The 19,950-nt window shown below is 41.8% G+C and overlaps 1 protein-coding gene across 1 annotated transcript in view; it reads left to right on the top strand.

The window, feature by feature from the left end:
* The window catches only part of LOC147572820 (ankyrin repeat domain-containing protein 26-like), a 188,005-nt gene that overhangs the window by 64,780 nt on the left and 103,275 nt on the right, over nucleotides 1–19,950 (top strand). The window contains exons 15-18 of the mRNA XM_086693475.1: nucleotides 1,048–1,084; nucleotides 6,467–6,539; nucleotides 14,832–14,922; nucleotides 18,782–18,818. Of these exons, the coding sequence (XP_086549601.1) occupies nucleotides 1,048–1,084; nucleotides 6,467–6,539; nucleotides 14,832–14,922; nucleotides 18,782–18,818 (238 nt within the window). The remainder of the gene's footprint in view (nucleotides 1–1,047; nucleotides 1,085–6,466; nucleotides 6,540–14,831; nucleotides 14,923–18,781; nucleotides 18,819–19,950) is intronic.

Below are 19,950 nucleotides of genomic sequence, written 5' to 3'. Positions count from 1 at the left end.
CAAATGTGTAATGATGTGAATCCACCTTTGTGGTATCGTGTGAAAGGGTTCCACTGCCTTAAAAGTCCTCTGTGCTGTGCCCGTTTATCCCTACGTTCACCCCAACCCTTAGCTCCATAGCCTTGCTCTTTCCAGGTGTCATATAGTTCGAATCATAGAGTGGATGTCTTTGAATGTTTAGAAAGTGAAAATATCCTGGTAACTGAATGTAGGCATTCAAGCTATTCTTTGCCCTTTGTTTCGTTTAGTTGCTCATCAGTAGAGGATCTGATGACCTCTGCCTTCCATGAAAAAGTACGATTTCTCTAGATGTGTGTCACCTAATGGGGAGGGTTGAGAAAAATGACATCATGAACCACTACAGAGCACTCACATTGGGATCGTCCTCCTCTGTGATGTGCGGTGGGTCTAGATAGACTCTCTAGCAATGGAAGGAGACAGCCTCGAGAGGTTAGAACGATATCAAACTGGAATGCCAAATCCTTCCTTCTTACCTTGCCAATGGAAATAAGGCCAGGGAGAGTCTGTTTGCTATGGTTTGGCCATGCTGCAAAGTCCAATGTCTATAGAGCACACTTTGTGAGGGGGCGTTTCCTCCTAAAACTGAGGAGTGTCTGCTGAAGAGCTGGGGACGTTCTGCCGTGTTACCGCAAAATAAAGATACTCTCTTTCAACTCCTCTAGGAGTGGAAGTCCAGAAAAATCATGCTAGTTTCAGTCTGACATTGTCCGCTCATGATAATCATTCTCCTAACGATACCAGTTTCCTCCAGTGCCATAGAGTCGGTCAGTGATGGCCATTGTAAACATCAGTTCCCCTGTAGGTGTCAAATTCTGATAAAACCCATTCTTGCTTTTGGTCAATATAGAGGAGAAAGTAAGATTTCTTAGTGCTTTAAGCCTACGAATGGGATAATTACCATTCAGTGTAGTCTGGTTTCCAGGTGTGGTCCCAAAGCAATACTGTTCACAAATCATAAGCCGTACACTTGTAATTTCCTCTATTTTTCGATTGTTGATTTAACATGTATTTTGCTTTCTTCTTTAGGAGCAGATAAGAAGGCTGAGGAAGATTCTATATCCAGGTAGGGTTGCTATGGATTTGTAAAAATGACATTTGCTGGGGCACCCGGGTGGCTCAGTCGGTCAAGGGTATGACTCTTGACTTCAACTCAGGTTTGTGAGTTCAAGCCCCACGTCGAGTTTTGCGCAGACAGCCTCCTTGGGATATCTTTCCCGATTTCTGTGTGCACTCACTCTCAAAGTATAAAGGAATGAAATGAAATGAAACGGATAATGAAAGGAAAGGAAGGGGAATGAATGAACTGAAAATCATGTGTCTCCTAAGGGAACGCAGAGAACAAAACCAGTTGTTGCGTGTTCTACACTGGACCAGACACTATATCCTATGGGTACCATCTGTTCAGTTATATAGTCATTGTACAGCTTTGCAAAGTAGCTGTGTTAGTGTAGCCTACTTTTTATTACTTTGGCAACTGTGGTTCAGGGAGGTTGATGACTCGACCATGATTCCATAGTTAACGGGTAGCTGAGGGGCTTTGCCCGTCAGCCCTTGAAGCTTCCGCATCCATTCTCTGGTTCCTCAGCAGCACTGAGATGAAGATACAGATCCTAGGGCAGATCAACTCAGAATGTCAAAGATAATGATGTGGGAACACCAATTTAGGGTTTGCTTAAGAACCCAGGTTAGTCCAAGCATTTGGCCTCATATATTTGACCACTGGTGCTAACAAAAGTCATTAGTGCAGTGGTAACTAGTCCCTTGTTTTTACCATCTGAGATTTTAGGGTGGATGTCAGCTATGGCCATGGTGTCAAGGCTTTTACATAATAAGCAAGATGTCATCAGGCAAGTCCTTAGATGTAGTGATATCCCCTCTTCTTGAGACAAATGAGTTTTCTGTAAGGGAAGGATATCTAGTTGCAGACCATGTTACATTAATTAAACTCACTCTCTATTTTGAGGATATTGCTATATGATTCTCTGTTGCCTAAGTTCTCAGGCTGGTTTCGCTTTGGGCTAGTACCCTTGTGTGGTTTAGGAAGCTTTTTGGGTTTTTTGGAGTTTTTTTTTTTTTCCCCCATGACCTTTTGTACTGTGTTTTTCCTTTTGACTTTCTTCTCTGGATTCCTTGGTATTTCTTTTTTTTTTTTTTTCCCAATAATTTCCCCACTTCTGCCAGCTAAGGACTCTCCATTTTTCCAGAGGCCAAATCAAAAGCACTTAGGGTCTCGAGATTTAGGGAACCTCAGACATTGATTCCTCAAAACACGCTCTGGTACGTCAACCTATGTTTCACCTCCTTGCCCCATTGGTGTTTCCCTGGAGAATTTGAAACTCAAAGGAGATTGAAGTGACCTATTTGGATATGATAAGTGACAGAAATGCGATTTAAATTCTGGTTTTCTTTCTTTCTTTCCTTCCTTCCTTCTTTTTTGTCTTCGTCTTGCAGGCATCTGTTCTAATAATAGAAAGCTGGGGAGTGGGTCTAATGAATACAATGAAGGAGGGTAAGAATCGAATTATCAGAGGAGACCAGGTGTCAAGGAGAACAACACTGAGTTGGTTAGGAATACGAGTTTGAGAAAAGATGTCAGAATATGGGGGTTTATGCCAAGGGAGATAAAGGTGAATGACAGGAATGAAGGACCCAGGATTAGGGGAGTTGTTTAGTAAGGCATATTCAAATAGAGAGTTCAAGAGGGTCGTGACCAGGTTTCTGCTTTTGTGTGTGTTGGTTTCATTGAAGGTGCGAGCATACCTCAGATTTTCTGATGAGAGAGATTAAAAATCATTTGAGCTGCTGGGAAGAGTCTGTTTACAGCAAATAGAAATATGATATCCCCTACTTCCACCCCAACTGAGGGAGGATAGCTTAGATCCTCTCAAGGAATTGGGGGTGGGGGGTGGAGTTTCCGAACATCAGGGATGTATGGCCCAAGGCAAGCTGTCTCCTCACTCCAGCTCTTTTCCTAAATCTGTGATGCCCTTCCCATGTACTTGTAGGGCTGGGCAGGGGTAGGACTGACTTGTCAAATCAGTAAGGGAGCTTCATCTGGATCGGTGATAACATGCCTATGTTGAGGGGACTGTGTGGATGACTGAGACTCCCAGTTCGCTTGTTCTCCAGGAGCAGGCCATGGCTCCTACCCTCGGTCATTTGAGCCCATCCTTGTTGTAGGAGTGTATGGCTTCATTGGCTAAAGATTGAAAGGTTGGGGGATGCCACAGAACCGTGCCGAAGAGTGATGTAGGAGTGGGAGCTCATAGGGAAGAAAATAGTCAGGCAGCGTATAGAGAAACAGAGGCACAACTCCCAGGACCATTTTGATCACAGTCTCCGTCCTTGGGTAGCTGAATGCCCCTGAAGGCTTGGAATGTCTTGCTAGTTATTATGGACCTAAATAAGGCAAGACCAGTGTGGGAACAAAGTTGGCCTTGGGAACTTTGAATCTTTCAATCTCTAGTTAGTACTACCACTCATAACATAGAAACCTAAACTTTGATACGTTTACTTAAACGGAGGTCTACCTGACACACAATGTAATATGTGATGCAACGACTCTGGATGTTTCCCTGTGATCGCCATAAGCGTAGCTCCCGTCTGTTAATGTATGATGCCATTACGATACCACTGACTAGATTCCCTATGCTGTACCTTTGAGCCTTGTGATTTATTCATTCTATAACTGGAGCCCTGAACTCCCCTCTCCCCTTCACCCATTTTGCCATCCCCCCACCTCCCCACCCTTCTGGCAGGAGTCAAAGCTCTGCATTTATGGGTCTGTTTCTGCTTTTGCTCTGTTTGTTCATTTATTCCCCTTTTTACATTCTACACAGAAGTGAAATCATATAGGATTTGTCTTTCTCTGTCTGACTTATTTCACTTACCCTCATACCATCTAGGTACATCCATGATGTTGCAGATGGCAGGATCTCATTCTCATTTATAGCTGTGTAATATTTCAGTGTGTGTGTGTGTTTGTGTGTGTGCGTGTGTGTGTGTGTATGTGCTTGTGTGTGTGTGGTCTCTTCATGTATTGGTGGACACTTGGGTTGCTTCCGTATCTTGTCTATTGTAAATAATGCCATAGTAAAGATAGGGGTGCATATATCTTTTCAAATTAGTATTTCCATTTGCCTTGGGTAAATAAATACCCAGTAGTGGAATCACTGGATCCTATGGTATTTGTGTTTTTAATTCATTGAGGCCCCTCCATAGTGGCTTTCACTGTGGCGATACCAATTTATATCCCATGACCGGTGCACAAGGGTTCTTTTTCCTCCACACCCTGAGCAACCCTTGTTGTTTCCTGTGTGTTGAAACTGAGCCATTCTGACAGATGTGAGGGGAGAAGTCATTGTGGTAACGTTTACACATTTCATTTTCAACCATTTCAGAGCATTGTCTGCCTGTCACATTTGGTTATGGAAACTCAGACTGGGTCTTTCCTGGAGATTTCACAGGTTAGGAGAGGTCCAGGCCAAATAGAGAACAGAAAGCTTTTTTTTAAAACAGGGTCCAAATTGTGAAAGACCTGTACTCTGGAAACCGTAAAACACTGATGAAAGAAATTGAAGGTGACGGAAAGAAAGAGAAAGACATCCGATGCTCACAGATGGGAAGAATACATATTTTTAAAGTGTCTACACTACCCAAAGCCATCTACAGATGTCATGCAATCCCTGTCACCATACCAACAGCATTTGTCACAGAGCTAGACAAACAAGCCTAAACGTTGTATACAACCACAAAAGACCTTGAATGGCCAAAGCAATGTTGAAAACGAGGAACCCTGGAGGTATCGCAATCTCAGCTTTCAAGTTCTATTCCAAAGCTGTAGTAATCCAAACAGTATGGTGGGTACTGGCGTACAAAATAGCCTTAGAGCTCAGTGGAATAGAACCGCAAACCCAGACATAAATCCACCACTGTATGGTCAGCTCGTCTTCTACAAACAGGAAAGACTATCCAGTGGGGAAAAGGCATTCTCTTCACCAAATGGTGTTGGGAAAACTGGACAAGCCACATGCCAAAGAATGAACCTGGACCAATTTCTGTACCATACACACAAATAAACTCGAAATGAATTAAACACCTAAGTGTGAGATTTGAAACCATAAAAAAAAAAAAAAAAGAAAATCCTTGAAGAGAGCACAGGCCGTCATTTCTCTGACTTTGGCTGTAGGCACATTTTACTAGTTATGTCTCTTGAGCCAAGGGAAATAAAGCAAGAATAAAGTTTGGGGACTATATCAACCTACGAAGCTTTTGCACAGTGAAGGAAACCGTCAAAACTGAAAGGCAACCTCTGGAATGGGAGAACAAATTTGGAAATGTTTTGCAAATCCAGTAAAGGGTTAGTATCCACAATGTCTAAAAAATGGATACATGTCAACATCACCCCCGTCCAAAAAAAGCCCAGTTTACACATGAGCAGTAGACATAACCAGACACTTTTCCAAAGACAACATACAGATGGTCAACAGACACATGAAAAGATGCTCCCCCAAACTACAACGAGATACCACGTCACACCTGTCAGAATGGCTACACTCCAAGACACAAGAAGCAAGTGTTTGCGAGGATGTGGAGACAAAGGAAACCTCTTGCACCGTTGGTGGAAATGCAAATGGGGGTGGCCCCTGTGGAAAACAGTATGGAGGTTCCTCAGAAAGTTAAAACCAGAACTCTCCTATGATCCAGTAATTGCACTACTGGATACTACCCAAGAGAATACAAAAACACGAATTCCACGGGACACACACACTCCCGTGTTTATTGCAGCCTTATTTCCAACAGCCAGCGCAAGCGTCCTTTGACAGCTGAGTGAACCAAGAAGAAGCCCTATATGAATGTATGTGTGTGTGTATGTATACACACACACACACACACACACACACACACAAAGACACACACACATACTGTAATTTTAATCATAAAACAATGAAATCTTGGCATTTGCAATCACCTGGATGGAGCCTGAGTGTAGTATGGTAAGCAAAGTCAGGGAAAGACAAATGCCATATGATTTTACTCATGTAGCACTTAAGAAACAACAAACGAGCAAAGGGAGGAAACAAAAGGGGAGACAAACCAAGAAATAGGCTCTTAACTGCAGAGAAGAAACGGCTGGTTGCGGAGTGGAGGTGAGTGGTGGGAGGGGTGAAAGAGATGATGGGGATGAAGGAGTGCCCTTGTCATGATGAGCACGGGGTGAGTATGGAGTTGGTGAATCACTATATTGTACAACTTAAACTAATATAACTCTGGATGTTGCTATTACTGGCATTAAAATAAAACTTAATGAAAAAACCAGAGGCCAATGTTAATGATACCAAGAAACTTCGTGGAATAAACAAATAGGCGACCTTTCCCTGAACTTTTTAAAATTTTGTTTGTAAATGAATGAACATGTTTTTCTTGTATTTTTTTTGCTCTCAAGGCTTTCCGACAAACCTGGTCCTGATGATTCATGGCCTACATCATCTAGCCAAGTCTTAGATTTTGGTACCAAGGTAAAGTACCCTCCTGTGAAACTCACTTTCCTGCTCTGAATTGAGTTTTCTCCCTTATTTACTCTGAAAATTTAAGAGGAGCCTGTGTATCATCATTTCATGTGTGTCATGGAAAGTTAGCAAGAACAAACCACTTTACAGATACATGACGCGTTGAATGTTTTGTTTTGTTTTGTTTTGTTGTACTTTGGTAAATCCTACAGGTGGAGGCTGATCAAAGAATGGGCTGGAAAATATATAATGACCGTCATATGATATTGGGAAAAGCTTTCCCATCATGGAGGCAATATGACATTTGCTTAAGGATAAGGATTCTTACTGTGATAGTAACATGACTGATACTACTCATGCCTAAATGAAACCTGATAGGGTCCAAGTATCTATTGTAGGTTGCCCCCACCCCCACCCTGGCCCTGGGCAAGTTTTATTTTGGTGACATACAGGATTTTCCTTTGGCTCTATCCTTTGTTCTACATTTAGACTAAAATAATATTAGAAAATGTAGAAATTTAGATGCTTACATTATTTCTCAACATTTACCTTACAAAGGTGTCCTCCTGTAGTTTTCAAATAACTGCATGAAGAGTAAGTTAAAATTGTGCATCTCCCTGAAGAATACGTATTTTGCTGAGAAGAGTAGCTCTATGAGCAGAGGCTCTTCATAGCCAAGTTGTCAAATTTCTGATTTCAGAAATCTTTCGTATTCTAGCTTTGAACACTATCTCCTCCTAGTCCTTGTGTCAGATTCTAAAATTTAAAGTTTCAGACATCTGATATTTATTTCAGTATTCATTTCAAAGCCCCTCAGTCATGATAAGCTCCTGGAGGTTAGGAAACACACTTGTCAGACGCCTGGAGCTCCTAGAATAACGTCTTGCTTGGAAGAAGCAATGTCATGGTTTTTGAATGGGAATAAATGAGTAGGGAAATGGAATTCCGTAGAATGGAGTTTGAAAAGGAACAAAATACGCATGATATATCACAATTAAATATGTGAATTTAAAAAGTCAGGCTTCAGTTTATATTCCGTTTTAGTGTTTAACATGTATAAACGCAAATGAATTCTATTGAGGAAATCAGGAGTTACATAAGAAAGAAGGTTACAGTATATTTTTAGTATCCTCCTATTGTGAGCTGAAATTTGCAGAGAAAAAGTCCTCAGCCTTTGTTTGTGTAACCCCATCTGTGTCCCATTACACACATCCTTTGAAGGTTCCCATTTCTTCCTAGAATTCTCATTCCCAATTCTTTCTCCATAGTGAATGTTGACGTATTAGAAACCTCTCTTTGTCTGTTCTTTTGTTAGTCTAGTAATAATTTCTAGCTTTTCGGAAGCGATAGATGCCAGGAATTGAACAGTTTATTTATAGTGAAAAAACTTAAATTCTTTATTACAGCATTTATAACCAGATAACTGTAGAGTGATAAGAGTCAGTATTATTAGGGATATACTGTGAATCAAAGCCTCTCTTTTACATAAATATTAGATAGATAGATAGATAGGTAGATAGATAGATAGATAGATGGATATAGATATAGATAGAGAGATAGGTATAGATAGAGATAGAGATATATATATAATATACAGTTATATACACATATATATTTACACTTATATATATATACACACACACATGTATACATATATATGTACACATACACACACACACATATATATATACACACTCATAGAGAGAGACATATATCTTTAAAAGGTTTAAAAGAGACTATTGTTCATAGTATATTCCCAATCCTACTTATGTACCTGTTGAAAAATGTGTGTTGTTTCCATTTACCTTCTTTTGCTCACATTGTTCCTTTTCTTTTTTGTCTTAGGCTCATTCTTGATTGATTGGTCATGTGTGTTTTGTTTTTTTTTTTCTTTTTCCCTCTTCTCCCCCCATGCTTTTTATGGTATTTTTAAAATTTTTTTAAAGTTTATGTATTTTTGAGACAGAGAGAGACACAGAGTGCAAGCGGGGTAGGGGCAGAGACAGAGGGAGACACAGAACCAAAGCAGGCTGCAGGCTCCGAGCTGTCAACACAGAGCTCAACGTGGGGCTGAAACCCACAACCCGTGAGATCATGACTCATGAGCTGAAGGTGGATGCTGAACTGACTGTGCCACATACGTGTTCCCCGCACCAGGCTCTTTTTTAATGGTTTACCCTTACCCTAATTTGTCCTTGCAGAAGCTATTTCTTTAGTGTCTGTTCTTTTAGTACATCACTTTCTGTCAACTCCATTGTCAACATATTGGTTATGGAATTCTACTGTGTGTGTGTGGTTTCCATCCAGGACTCATTGCCCCACAAGGTTTATTATGCTTGTTTTTCCCTTTCTTGGAAGGGGCTGAGCTAAATGTTTTTGAAATGTTTGTATTTCTCTTGGAAAGGGAGGGAGAGAGAGAAAGAATGAGCAAGTGCTCGTTGTTGTGATCTGACAATATGCAAGGTATGATCTCAGGCCTTTTATATTTGTGGAGGGCTGTTTTGAGACCCAGGATGTCACTTGGAGTCATTGGAGAATGTTCTATGTGCACTTAAGAAGAATGTGCGTTCTACTGCCGTTGGATGAAAAGATCTTAATATATCGGTGTTGATATCCATGTATATAAATGCATATATATGAGGCCAATATATATCTAGGTATATCTGAATACATCTGGTCCAATGACACATTGGATCTGTGTTTCCGTACTGATTTTCTGCCTTGACGATACGCCTATTGCCATGAGTGGAGTCTTAAAGTCGTCTACAATCATGGTATTTGTATGTATACATTTAATCATGTTTGTGATTAATCGATTCATATGTGTGGGCGTTTCACTTTGGGGCCATAAACATTTGCAAGTCTTAGCTCCTCTTGATGGCTAGAGGACCCATGCCTTAATTATGACCTTAATTATGACCCAGTGCCCTTCTGAATCTGTTACTACAGTCTCCGGTTTAAAATCTAGTCTTTCTGGTGGAAGTGTGTCAACTCCAGCTTTCTTTTGACTTCTAGTAGCATGATAGATGGTTCGCCATACCTTCACTTTGAATCTGGAGGTGTCCTGGGGTCTAAAATCAGTGTCTTGTTGACAACATATAGATGGATCTTGTTCTTTGGTTTTGTTTTGTGTTTTACCCATTCTGATTCCCTGTGTCTTTTGATTGGGGCATTGAGTCCATTCACATTCAGAGTGATTAAACATATGGATTTAGTGTCATTGTGTTATCTGAAGGTTACATGCTGTTGGTGAGGCCTCTGTTCCTTTGTAGTCTCTGCTGCTTTCCACTCACAGAGTCGCCCTTTAGGATCTCCTGTGGGGCTGGTTTAGTGGTCATGAACTCCATTAGGGTTTGTGTGTCTGGGAAAGCCTTTCTCTCTCTTTCTATTCTAAATGACAGCCTTGCTGGGGAAGGGATTCTTCACCGCAGATGTTCCCATTCAGCACATTGACCATTTCCTACCCCTCCCTTGTGCCCTGCCAAGGTTCTTTGGACAGGTCTCTTGCTACCCTTATGTGTCTTGCCTTGTCGAATAAGACCCGTTTGTCCCTAGCTGCTTTCAGAATCCTCTCCTTATCTTGTACTTTTCCAGTTTCGCTATGGCATGTCGTGGTGTTGACCTGGGTTTGTTGATTTGGAAAGGAATTCTCTGTGCCGCCAGGACTTGCATGCCCGTTTCCTTCCCCAGATGAGGGAAGCTCTCAGCTATAAGTTGTTCAAAAAAACCTTCTGCCCCTCTCTCTCACTCTTCTTCTTCTGGGACTCGTAGGATGTGGCTAATATTTATCTCACCGAATCACGTCGGTCTCTAGTACCTGCCTCGTGATCTAGTCATTTCGTTCCTTTCCTTTCTCTGCTTCATCGTTGTCCACCATTGGATCTTCTGTTCACCGATTCTGTCTGCTGCTTCTCCCGTCCTTGCTGTCACTGCATCTAGGTTACTTTGTATCTCCTTTACACCATTTCATTTTCAGCGTTCATCGTGACGATTCCTTAGGTCCTTGATCTCTGAAGCACTAGATTGTCTGCTGTCTTCTGTGCGTGGTTTCAAGTGCAACTATGCGTCTTATGAGTGTCATTCCAAAAATGTGCTCACATATATTGTTTCTCTGTCTTTTGAGCCCTTCTCTGGCTGTCCTTTCTTCCCGGAATGTTTTCGAGGAGAATTCTTCGATTTCGTCGTTTTGGCTCGATTCCTGCCCTTTATGTGTGTTAATAGCTTGTTCTGTGTCCCACACCTGCGAGTACTACTATATTAAAAAGAGCTCCTGCACGGTCCAGGGCCTGGCAGTTGAACAAATGTTTTTGGAGTGTGTTGTGTGCACTCTTTCGGTGTGTCTTTGGCTACTGTTCCCGCTACTTGGAGTGGCGGTTTGGGCCTTCCACCAGGTGTGCTTTGATTTGTTTGTGGACGTAATCCTGGGAAAAAGGAGAAGAAGGTGGTGAAGTATCCTTAGCCCAAACAAAAAGAGAAATGACGGGAGTGGAAAAAAAGGCCAGCCAGTGACTCAAAGGAGCTCTAGGGTTTAATCCAGAAAGAGAGGGAGGAAAATGAAGAAGGAGATCTATAAAAGTATAGAGAAAATGCGCAATCCAACACACAAAGAACCAGAACAGAGGTACAGAGGAAAAAAATCTATCTATCTATCTATCTATCTATCTATCTATCTAATCTATGTATAGATATATACGTATATATTAAGATGTATAGATAAATGTAGATATATAATTAGCTTTGACCGACGTCAACTCGACACTTCTAGGCTGTTTCCAAAGGGAGCGAGGAAAGAGGAGAGTAGAAAGAGCAACAAGGGAAAAGAGAAGAAAGGGAAAGCAAAGGAAAGAAAAGATGGGCGCCTGGGTGTCTGAGTAGGTGAAGCGTCCGACTCTTGAATTTGGCTCACGTCATGTTGTCGCTGTTGGTGGGTTCGAAACCCCCATCAGGTCCTGCAGTGAGAGCATGGATCCTGCTCGGATTCTCTCTCTCCCTCTCTCTGTATGTCTTCTGCTTGATCACTCACTCTCTCTCTCTCCAAATAAAGAAATAAACATTAAAAAAGAAAAGGAAAGATAAAAGAATAATAACTCAAATGAAAACAAACAAAGAAACAAAGAAACAAACAAACAAACAAACAAACAAACAAACAAACAAACTAAGATAGAAAACCGGAGGAGAGTTGTCTATTGGTGCCTGGGACGGGTGGCTGTGCTGGTCTAGACGAGGGGCTGTCTGGTGCCATCAGTGTCAGTCTCACTCCTATAGAGAAGCAGTTACGAGGCACAGAGAGTCAGGGTTTGGTGTAAAGGGCCTGCCTCCACGGAGGCTCACTGTCCATTCCCTGAAGCCCCACGATGTTGGTCGTGGGGAGAGAAATGGCGACGCCCCAATCTCTCCTGCCCACACGAGGTGTCTCAAAACTCACTGTTTAGGCTATCCTCACGGAATAGCCTGGGGAACCGGCTTGCCTTGCTGCACAGTCCCCTGTGCCACCTGAGCACTGAGCTGGGATTCAAAACCCTGTAGGATCCCGCTTTGCTCGGACCTGGTAGTGGAGTTGCGCCACTCTGCCCAGTGGACAGAGGGCCTCTGGCTCGTGCCTGCACGGTCTTTTTCCCTTGGGCAGGGCAATACCTCCCCTTTCCACCATACTCAAGGTGTTCTCTCCCAGTGTAGCCCTGAGATTGCTACCAAGCCTAGGGGCGGCTCCCTCCCCACCAGGCATGGGAGGTGGTAGCTCTGGTCTAGAGAAAGTCTGGCCACCTTGAAAATTCTGTTTCTTAGCCTCTAAGGCGGTTTTGCAAAGTAGAAACTGGCTCTCTGGACCTCTCCTTGGTCTGTGGTCCGGACAGGCTTTCTCATATCCAAAGGCCCTTCCCACAGCCTCTCTCTCTACTTTCCTTTCGTTTCTCCACCAAAGGGCTTCCCCCACTCCATGCCTGTGCTGCCCATTTTATTTCTCCCAATTCGCATACACACCCTTCTGTCCCGCCAAGCTGTCACTCTGCACCTGTGGAGATTTTTCTGTCCCTCTGCAGCCTGTATTCCTGGCATTCCAAGTGTTGTGACCTCAAAACTGCTGTGTTTGAGGGACAAGGGAAATGCTGATCCCCTCCCCTGCCATCTTAACTCCTCCCTCCACCTTTTACTTTCCTTTTCGCAATTTCAAAGTTGGGTGCCTAATCGACTAAGTCACCCAGGCCCCCCAAGAATGCTTGTTTTCAATGGGAAGATGTTCGAAGGCCAACAAAATGGCCCTAGTGTCCAGAAAAGAATGGCAAAGTTAGAATGGGTTTTTGATTTTCTAATGTGGGGCTATAAAAAGTTCCAGTAAACTCTTAGTGGAGACATCATATAGGTATACATTGGACCCTTGAACAAGATGGGTTTGGACTGTGGGAGTCCACATACATACAGATTTTTTTTTCAATAAATACAGTACCATCCTGTATTTTCTCTTCCTTATGATTGTCTTTTTCGTCTTGTTCTTTTTTTTTTTTTTTTTAATTATTTATTTTGGGAGAGAGAGAGAGGACAGAGCACGTGAGTAGGGAAGCGGGGGCAGAGAGAGAATCTTCATCGGGCTCCAGACTGCCAGCGTTGAACTCAGGAAATCTAGATCATGACCTGAGCCAAAGTCAAGAGCCTGACCCTGAACCGACAGGGCCACCCAGCACCCCTTCCTTACGATTTTCTTAGTAACCTTTTCTTCAGTTTATAGTGTAAGAATACAGTATGTAATACATATAACGGGGAAAACATGCATTAATCGACTGTGTATATTGTTGGTAAGCTCAGCATTCCGTTATCCTAACCCTGACCTCCCATGCTCAGTGTACAGAGTCAATGGCCAAATGAGGCCGAAAAGGTAGATTAGACCTAGAGAGCGTATACAAGCGCTTCTGCTTTAATGTTCTGGATTTCAATACATATATACTTTTTGATTTCTAAGTGTAATTGCTTTTAAAGTAGGAAATTCAGTAGGAATTTAGTTTTTTTGAATTGGTTTTGAGGTTTCAAAAGATATTTGTGGATTTTCGAGTGCATGGCCATCAGAGCCCGTAACCCTTGCTTTGTTCAAGGGTCAACGGTATAGTGATTTGGTACTTTTGAGATCTTCTCAGTGAGATTAGTGTAAATGTTTTGACCTTAATTACTTGGTCCTTGTATTCTGAGTACGTACCAAGGAGTTAGCTACTGAGTGTACAAGTGGAGGGTGTAGGTTGTTGTGGTCGGAGCAGAAAAGTAAGTCAACAGCAATCCGTTATAAGCCACTATAAAGGCTTCATCGATAGGAAATGGACAATGTTAGTTGAGAGAATATTGGGGGCGTTTGTAGTGAGGATGAGGATGAGAGTGGGAGTGGGAATTTTGGTAGTCGGAAAAGATCTGAGAGTGGCAAAAGGTGCCAAGTGAAAGATGAGAAGGACCAGTCGTGTAGACCGTGGCGAGGGACATTCTGGACAGAGAGGACCACGGATCATCATTTTACTCCAATGTCTTGGAGTCACCAAGAAGTAGGAAGGCTCACTCGATCATCATAATCATTATTATTGTTGTGTGTAAAAAAGAAAGTGTGCCTAGGGAAATGAGTGCTTGGCACATTTTAGGTGACTAAGACATACATGTTCTTATACTTGCCGTTTGAATGCTTACTACACATTGTGAAGAGTTCCATACCTATATCTACATGGTTTCTGCTACTAGTTCACCATAATTTTAAGAAAAGTTTTTTCTTACTACTTTGCCATTCGATCCAACCCTTCTTTCGTCAAGAAAAAGGTCAAGCCTTTGTTTACCTAAACGAAGCAGCAGCTACAACAGTGTTTTGTTGATACTCAACATGATATACTCCAAAGTTTCTGATCATGTGAGGTATGAATTGACACTGAAACAAATGTCTGCCATTTTATTAGAAGCAGTTTTCATTTCTAGCAAGTACACTTTTAAAGACTTTGTTTCAAAACTTATTTCAAATGTCCTTTCATTTTGGTCAGGAATGCAAAGGAAGGTGTTTTGCTAGTTCCTTTTTGAAATCTGCATACAAGCCAGGCTTCTGCCTTTGAAAGTATTTATTCTGGCCTTCCATGATCAGTTTAGAGAGTCAATAGCCAAATGAAGATTCAAAGGGACGCTGAATCAAGAGAGCATATATGAGGTGTTGTATTTAAATGTTTTGGTGGTCAATACGTTTTACTGATTTGTAAGTCTGATTGTTATTAAAATCATAAATTCAGAAATTTTCTTGGAAAAGGCTTAGGAAGTCTTCACGCAACTCATTACTGATGCTACTTTTAACAGAGTATGTCTGAGAAGCCCAACAAATATGTTCCTCGTGTCTCTGGAGCTGTGGATCAGAAAAGACAAAGTCTATTAAATGGACAAGCAGAAGGTAAGAACTGTATTTTATTCAAAGGTCATTTGACAGAATGTTGATATAAAACAGGAATACTGATATATTCTAATATCTAAAGAAAACGGCCTGTTAAGTGCATAGGAAAGAGAAAGAGATGTGAAAAGGAGGTAAGTTGCATATCGTATGTGGTGTCAGCAACAGATTAAATTGAGAGTGCCACGAAAGGAGCTAAATGACTAGTTCCCTTTCAAGACCCTGGAAGGCCCAAGGAACCTCAGGAAAGAAGAGAAGAGCCAAAGAGGGAATCATGTGAATGGCGGAGACTACAGGGAATAAATGAAGGAAAGTAAGCCGGTGTGTATGGTGTTTCTACTGGAAGGTGGTAAAATACACTAGTTCTTTAAAGGGAAGAGCAGACTATTGGAAATGCAGCCACACTATCAGGTGAGCTTCTCGTACCAGAATTTGTCAGAGTAGTATCCCCAAATGTTCCCACTCTTACTGTTATCCTCACTGTTGGCAAGACATTAAGGACTGACCTAGCTGATGATGCAGAGTTATGTGCTAACTACCATGGGTGAACATAAGCGTTTGTAGTCAGCGATAAATGTATATACGTTAATGCCATATAAAATGGGGGTACTTCATACGGTAGTATCCTTTAGGGCAAAATAAGAGAATTGGAAGGAGGGTCACATAAGGAGACATCAAGATAACGCATCTGACATTTTGGATGCCGTATTTGTGACTTTTGATTATTTTGGCAATAACTGCCTTTAGGAGGTGAACTATATTTTTAATGTTCTAGGAAAATAAGGAAAAGAAACAAAAGCACACTATAATCAGTAGTAGGTTTTCGTATTCTGTCTGACAGTTCTGATTGTTGTGGAATGATCCCTGTTACTTCTTTGATTCCTATCTGCCAGAAAAATGAACTAAGTCCTAGGTAGTTGGAGAAAATTAACTGATTTTTCATATTTCAGAGAACTTTTATATGGTAGAACATAGGGGCAATCACCAGGATTTGCGCGCGCTCTGTCTCTCTCTCTCTCTCTCTCTTTTCGGAGTAACATAAGATTGTTGCTTGTTTCACACTTTCTGACATCATGATTTCATGTATTCCTTTTAAACCTTTCTTCAAATGGATATATAGGGATGTAGGAATTTTCAAGTCAAATACCAAGAAAAGAGATTCCAGGAAAGGTATTCTGTGACATAACCTTCTGACTGTAACCACGTGTAAGACATCAACCCAAATAATAAAATTTCACATAAAGCAGTTGTGTTAGAGGCATCCCAGTGACACCCAGATTTGATTATTCACTAGAAGAGCTCACAGGACTCAGCATATAGTTGTAGTCATGCGTGTGGATTGGTATGGGGACAGGCTAGAAAGGCCAATCAGCACCGAGCAATGGTGCACGGGGTGAAGGCCAGAGGAAACCAAGCGCAGGCTTCCAGGAATCCTTTCTCTATGGAGTTGGCAGGATGTGCTAAATTCCTCCAGCATGAAATTAGGACAGCACAAGTGAAATGTTGTGGGCCAGTACGAGGCTTATGGATACTCAGTGCCCGAGGTTTTCATCAAATGCTAATCACATAGGCATCTTCTCCTTAGCATGTCCCAAAATTCCAGGTTTCCAGAAAGGAAATCAAGTGTACGGCCTTAAGCCCATTGAGTGTAGCAGCACTTAGGCACAGTGAACCACACTTAACCAGCTAGGGAATGGTGGGAACCCTCCTTAAATCCAAGATCCCAGGGAACAACCAAGGGCCAGTCATTCAAGTAGGATGTTCTGAGGGTAGCCATCTTCGGCCTGCTGGATGAAATCTGTTCTGCATAGGAATTATAGCCCTGACGTCATTTTTGGTGGTGTCTTCAAATTTTGTTTTACTAGCAAGTAACATGACGGTTACCATGGTACTGGTTTCAGTTTCATCATCCATATGAAGTAGGTATTTGTGTAAAAATTACTAGGGCAATATTAGGTCATTATAATCGTTTTTTTTAATGTGATTAAGCTTTCATTATGATTCTTAGGTATGATCAACATAATGATATTTGATTTAAAATTAGAATGAAAATCTCTTAATTATATGGAAAACCCAGGTTTGATTCCTATGGTGCTGAACCCCTGTTTATAGGTATAAGATTTCGGATCATATTCATCAATTGTTTTCTTGCCTAAGTATACAAATAACTGTTGTATTTTTGTGTTTTGTTTATGCATTTTCACATACTTCCAAATGGGAGACAGTACCCCTGTTGTGTTACTTTGGTCTCTGTGTTAATGTTCAAGGTGACTGTATCATGAGTTAGTATAGGCTAAGAGTAGCTTCAATGGATACCATATTTTGTTGTTTTTGTTGTTTCATACATTTAATAAGCCTGATTTTTGACATCAGCTTTAAGTTCAGAGCAAAATATATTAGGAAGTACAGAGAGTCTCCATATACCATACCACGCTCCCGTACACGCCTAGCCTCCCCTGTTGTTAACATCTTGCACGACAGTGGTCCATTTTTAGTAGGATTTTTTTTTTTTTCAGTTCCTTGGTTCAGTTTTGAGCGAGAGAGCACGCATGCGTGTGAGCCGCCAAGGGGCAGAGGGAGAGGGGGGAAAGAATCCTGTGCTGTCAGCACAGAACCTGATGCAGGACTTGATCCCATGAACTGTGAGATCATGACCTGAGCTCAGATCCAGACATGGACGCTGAACCAACTGAGCCACCCAGGCACGCTGACAACAGTGGTGCCTTCTCTACGGACACGAACTCTTCATTTGGAGGCCAAGTCTCTAATGTGCATTAGTGTTCAGCCTTGGTGTTATACATTCTATGAGTTTTAACAAATGTGTAATGATGTGAATCCACCTTTGTGGTATCGTGTGAAAGGGTTCCACTGCCTTAAAAGTCCTCTGTGCTGTGCCCGTTTATCCCTACGTTCACCCCAACCCTTAGCTCCATAGCCTTGCTCTTTCCAGGTGTCATATAGTTCGAATCATAGAGTGGATGTCTTTGAATGTTTAGAAAGTGAAAATATCCTGGTAACTGAATGTAGGCATTCAAGCTATTCTTTGCCCTTTGTTTCGTTTAGTTGCTCATCAGTAGAGGATCTGATGACCTCTGCCTTCCATGAAAAAGTACGATTTCTCTAGATGTGTGTCACCTAATGGGGAGGGTTGAGAAAAATGACATCATGAACCACTACAGAGCACTCACATTGGGATCGTCCTCCTCTGTGATGTGCGGTGGGTCTAGATAGACTCTCTAGCAATGGAAGGAGACAGCCTCGAGAGGTTAGAACGATATCAAACTGGAATGCCAAATCCTTCCTTCTTACCTTGCCAATGGAAATAAGGCCAGGGAGAGTCTGTTTGCTATGGTTTGGCCATGCTGCAAAGTCCAATGTCTATAGAGCACACTTTGTGAGGGGGCGTTTCCTCCTAAAACTGAGGAGTGTCTGCTGAAGAGCTGGGGACGTTCTGCCGTGTTACCGCAAAATAAAGATACTCTCTTTCAACTCCTCTAGGAGTGGAAGTCCAGAAAAATCATGCTAGTTTCAGTCTGACATTGTCCGCTCATGATAATCATTCTCCTAACGATACCAGTTTCCTCCAGTGCCATAGAGTCGGTCAGTGATGGCCATTGTAAACATCAGTTCCCCTGTAGGTGTCAAATTCTGATAAAACCCATTCTTGCTTTTGGTCAATATAGAGGAGAAAGTAAGATTTCTTAGTGCTTTAAGCCTACGAATGGGATAATTACCATTCAGTGTAGTCTGGTTTCCAGGTGTGGTCCCAAAGCAATACTGTTCACAAATCATAAGCCGTACACTTGTAATTTCCTCTATTTTTCGATTGTTGATTTAACATGTATTTTGCTTTCTTCTTTAGGAGCAGATAAGAAGGCTGAGGAAGATTCTATATCCAGGTAGGGTTGCTATGGATTTGTAAAAATGACATTTGCTGGGGCACCCGGGTGGCTCAGTCGGTCAAGGGTATGACTCTTGACTTCAACTCAGGTTTGTGAGTTCAAGCCCCACGTCGAGTTTTGCGCAGACAGCCTCCTTGGGATATCTTTCCCGATTTCTGTGTGCACTCACTCTCAAAGTATAAAGGAATGAAATGAAATGAAACGGATAATGAAAGGAAAGGAAGGGGGATGAATGAACCGAAAATCATGTGTCTCCTAAGGGAACGCAGAGAACAAAACCAGTTGTTGCGTGTTCTACACTGGACCAGACACTATATCCTATGGGTACCATCTGTTCAGTTATATAGTCATTGTACAGCTTTGCAAAGTAGCTGTGTTATTGTAGCCTACTTTTTATTACTTTGGCAACTGTGGTTCAGGGAGGTTGATGACTCGACCATGATTCCATAGTTAACGGGTAGCTGAGGGGCTTTGCCCGTCAGCCCTTGAAGCTTCCGCATCCATTCTCTGGTTCCTCAGCAGCACTGAGATGAAGATACAGATCCTAGGGCAGATCAACTCAGAATGTCAAAGATAATGATGTGGGAACACCAATTTAGGGTTTGCTTAAGAACCCAGGTTAGTCCAAGCATTTGGCCTCATATATTTGACCACTGGTGCTAACAAAAGTCATTAGTGCAGTGGTAACTAGTCCCTTGTTTTTACCATCTGAGATTTTAGGGTGGATGTCAGCTATGGCCATGGTGTCAAGGCTTTTACATAATAAGCAAGATGTCATCAGGCAAGTCCTTAGATGTAGTGATATCCCCTCTTCTTGAGACAAATGAGTTTTCTGTAAGGGAAGGATATCTAGTTGCAGACCATGTTACATTAATTAAACTCACTCTCTATTTTGAGGATATTGCTATATGATTCTCTGTTGCCTAAGTTCTCAGGCTGGTTTCGCTTTGGGCTAGTACCCTTGTGTGGTTTAGGAAGCTTTTTGGGTTTTTTGGAGTTTTTTTTTTTTTCCCCCATGACCTTTTGTACTGTGTTTTTCCTTTTGACTTTCTTCTCTGGATTCCTTGGTATTTCTTTTTTTTTTTTTTCCCAATAATTTCCCCACTTCTGCCAGCTAAGGACTCTCCAT

Source organism: Puma concolor, chromosome E4, assembly GCF_028749965.1.
Source record: "Puma concolor isolate L17-30 chromosome E4, mPumCon1.1.hap2, whole genome shotgun sequence".
Classification (NCBI taxonomy): domain Eukaryota; kingdom Metazoa; phylum Chordata; class Mammalia; order Carnivora; family Felidae; genus Puma; species Puma concolor.
The sequence above is the reverse complement of the archived record's forward strand: the minus strand, read 5'-3'. Positions and strand labels throughout refer to the sequence as shown.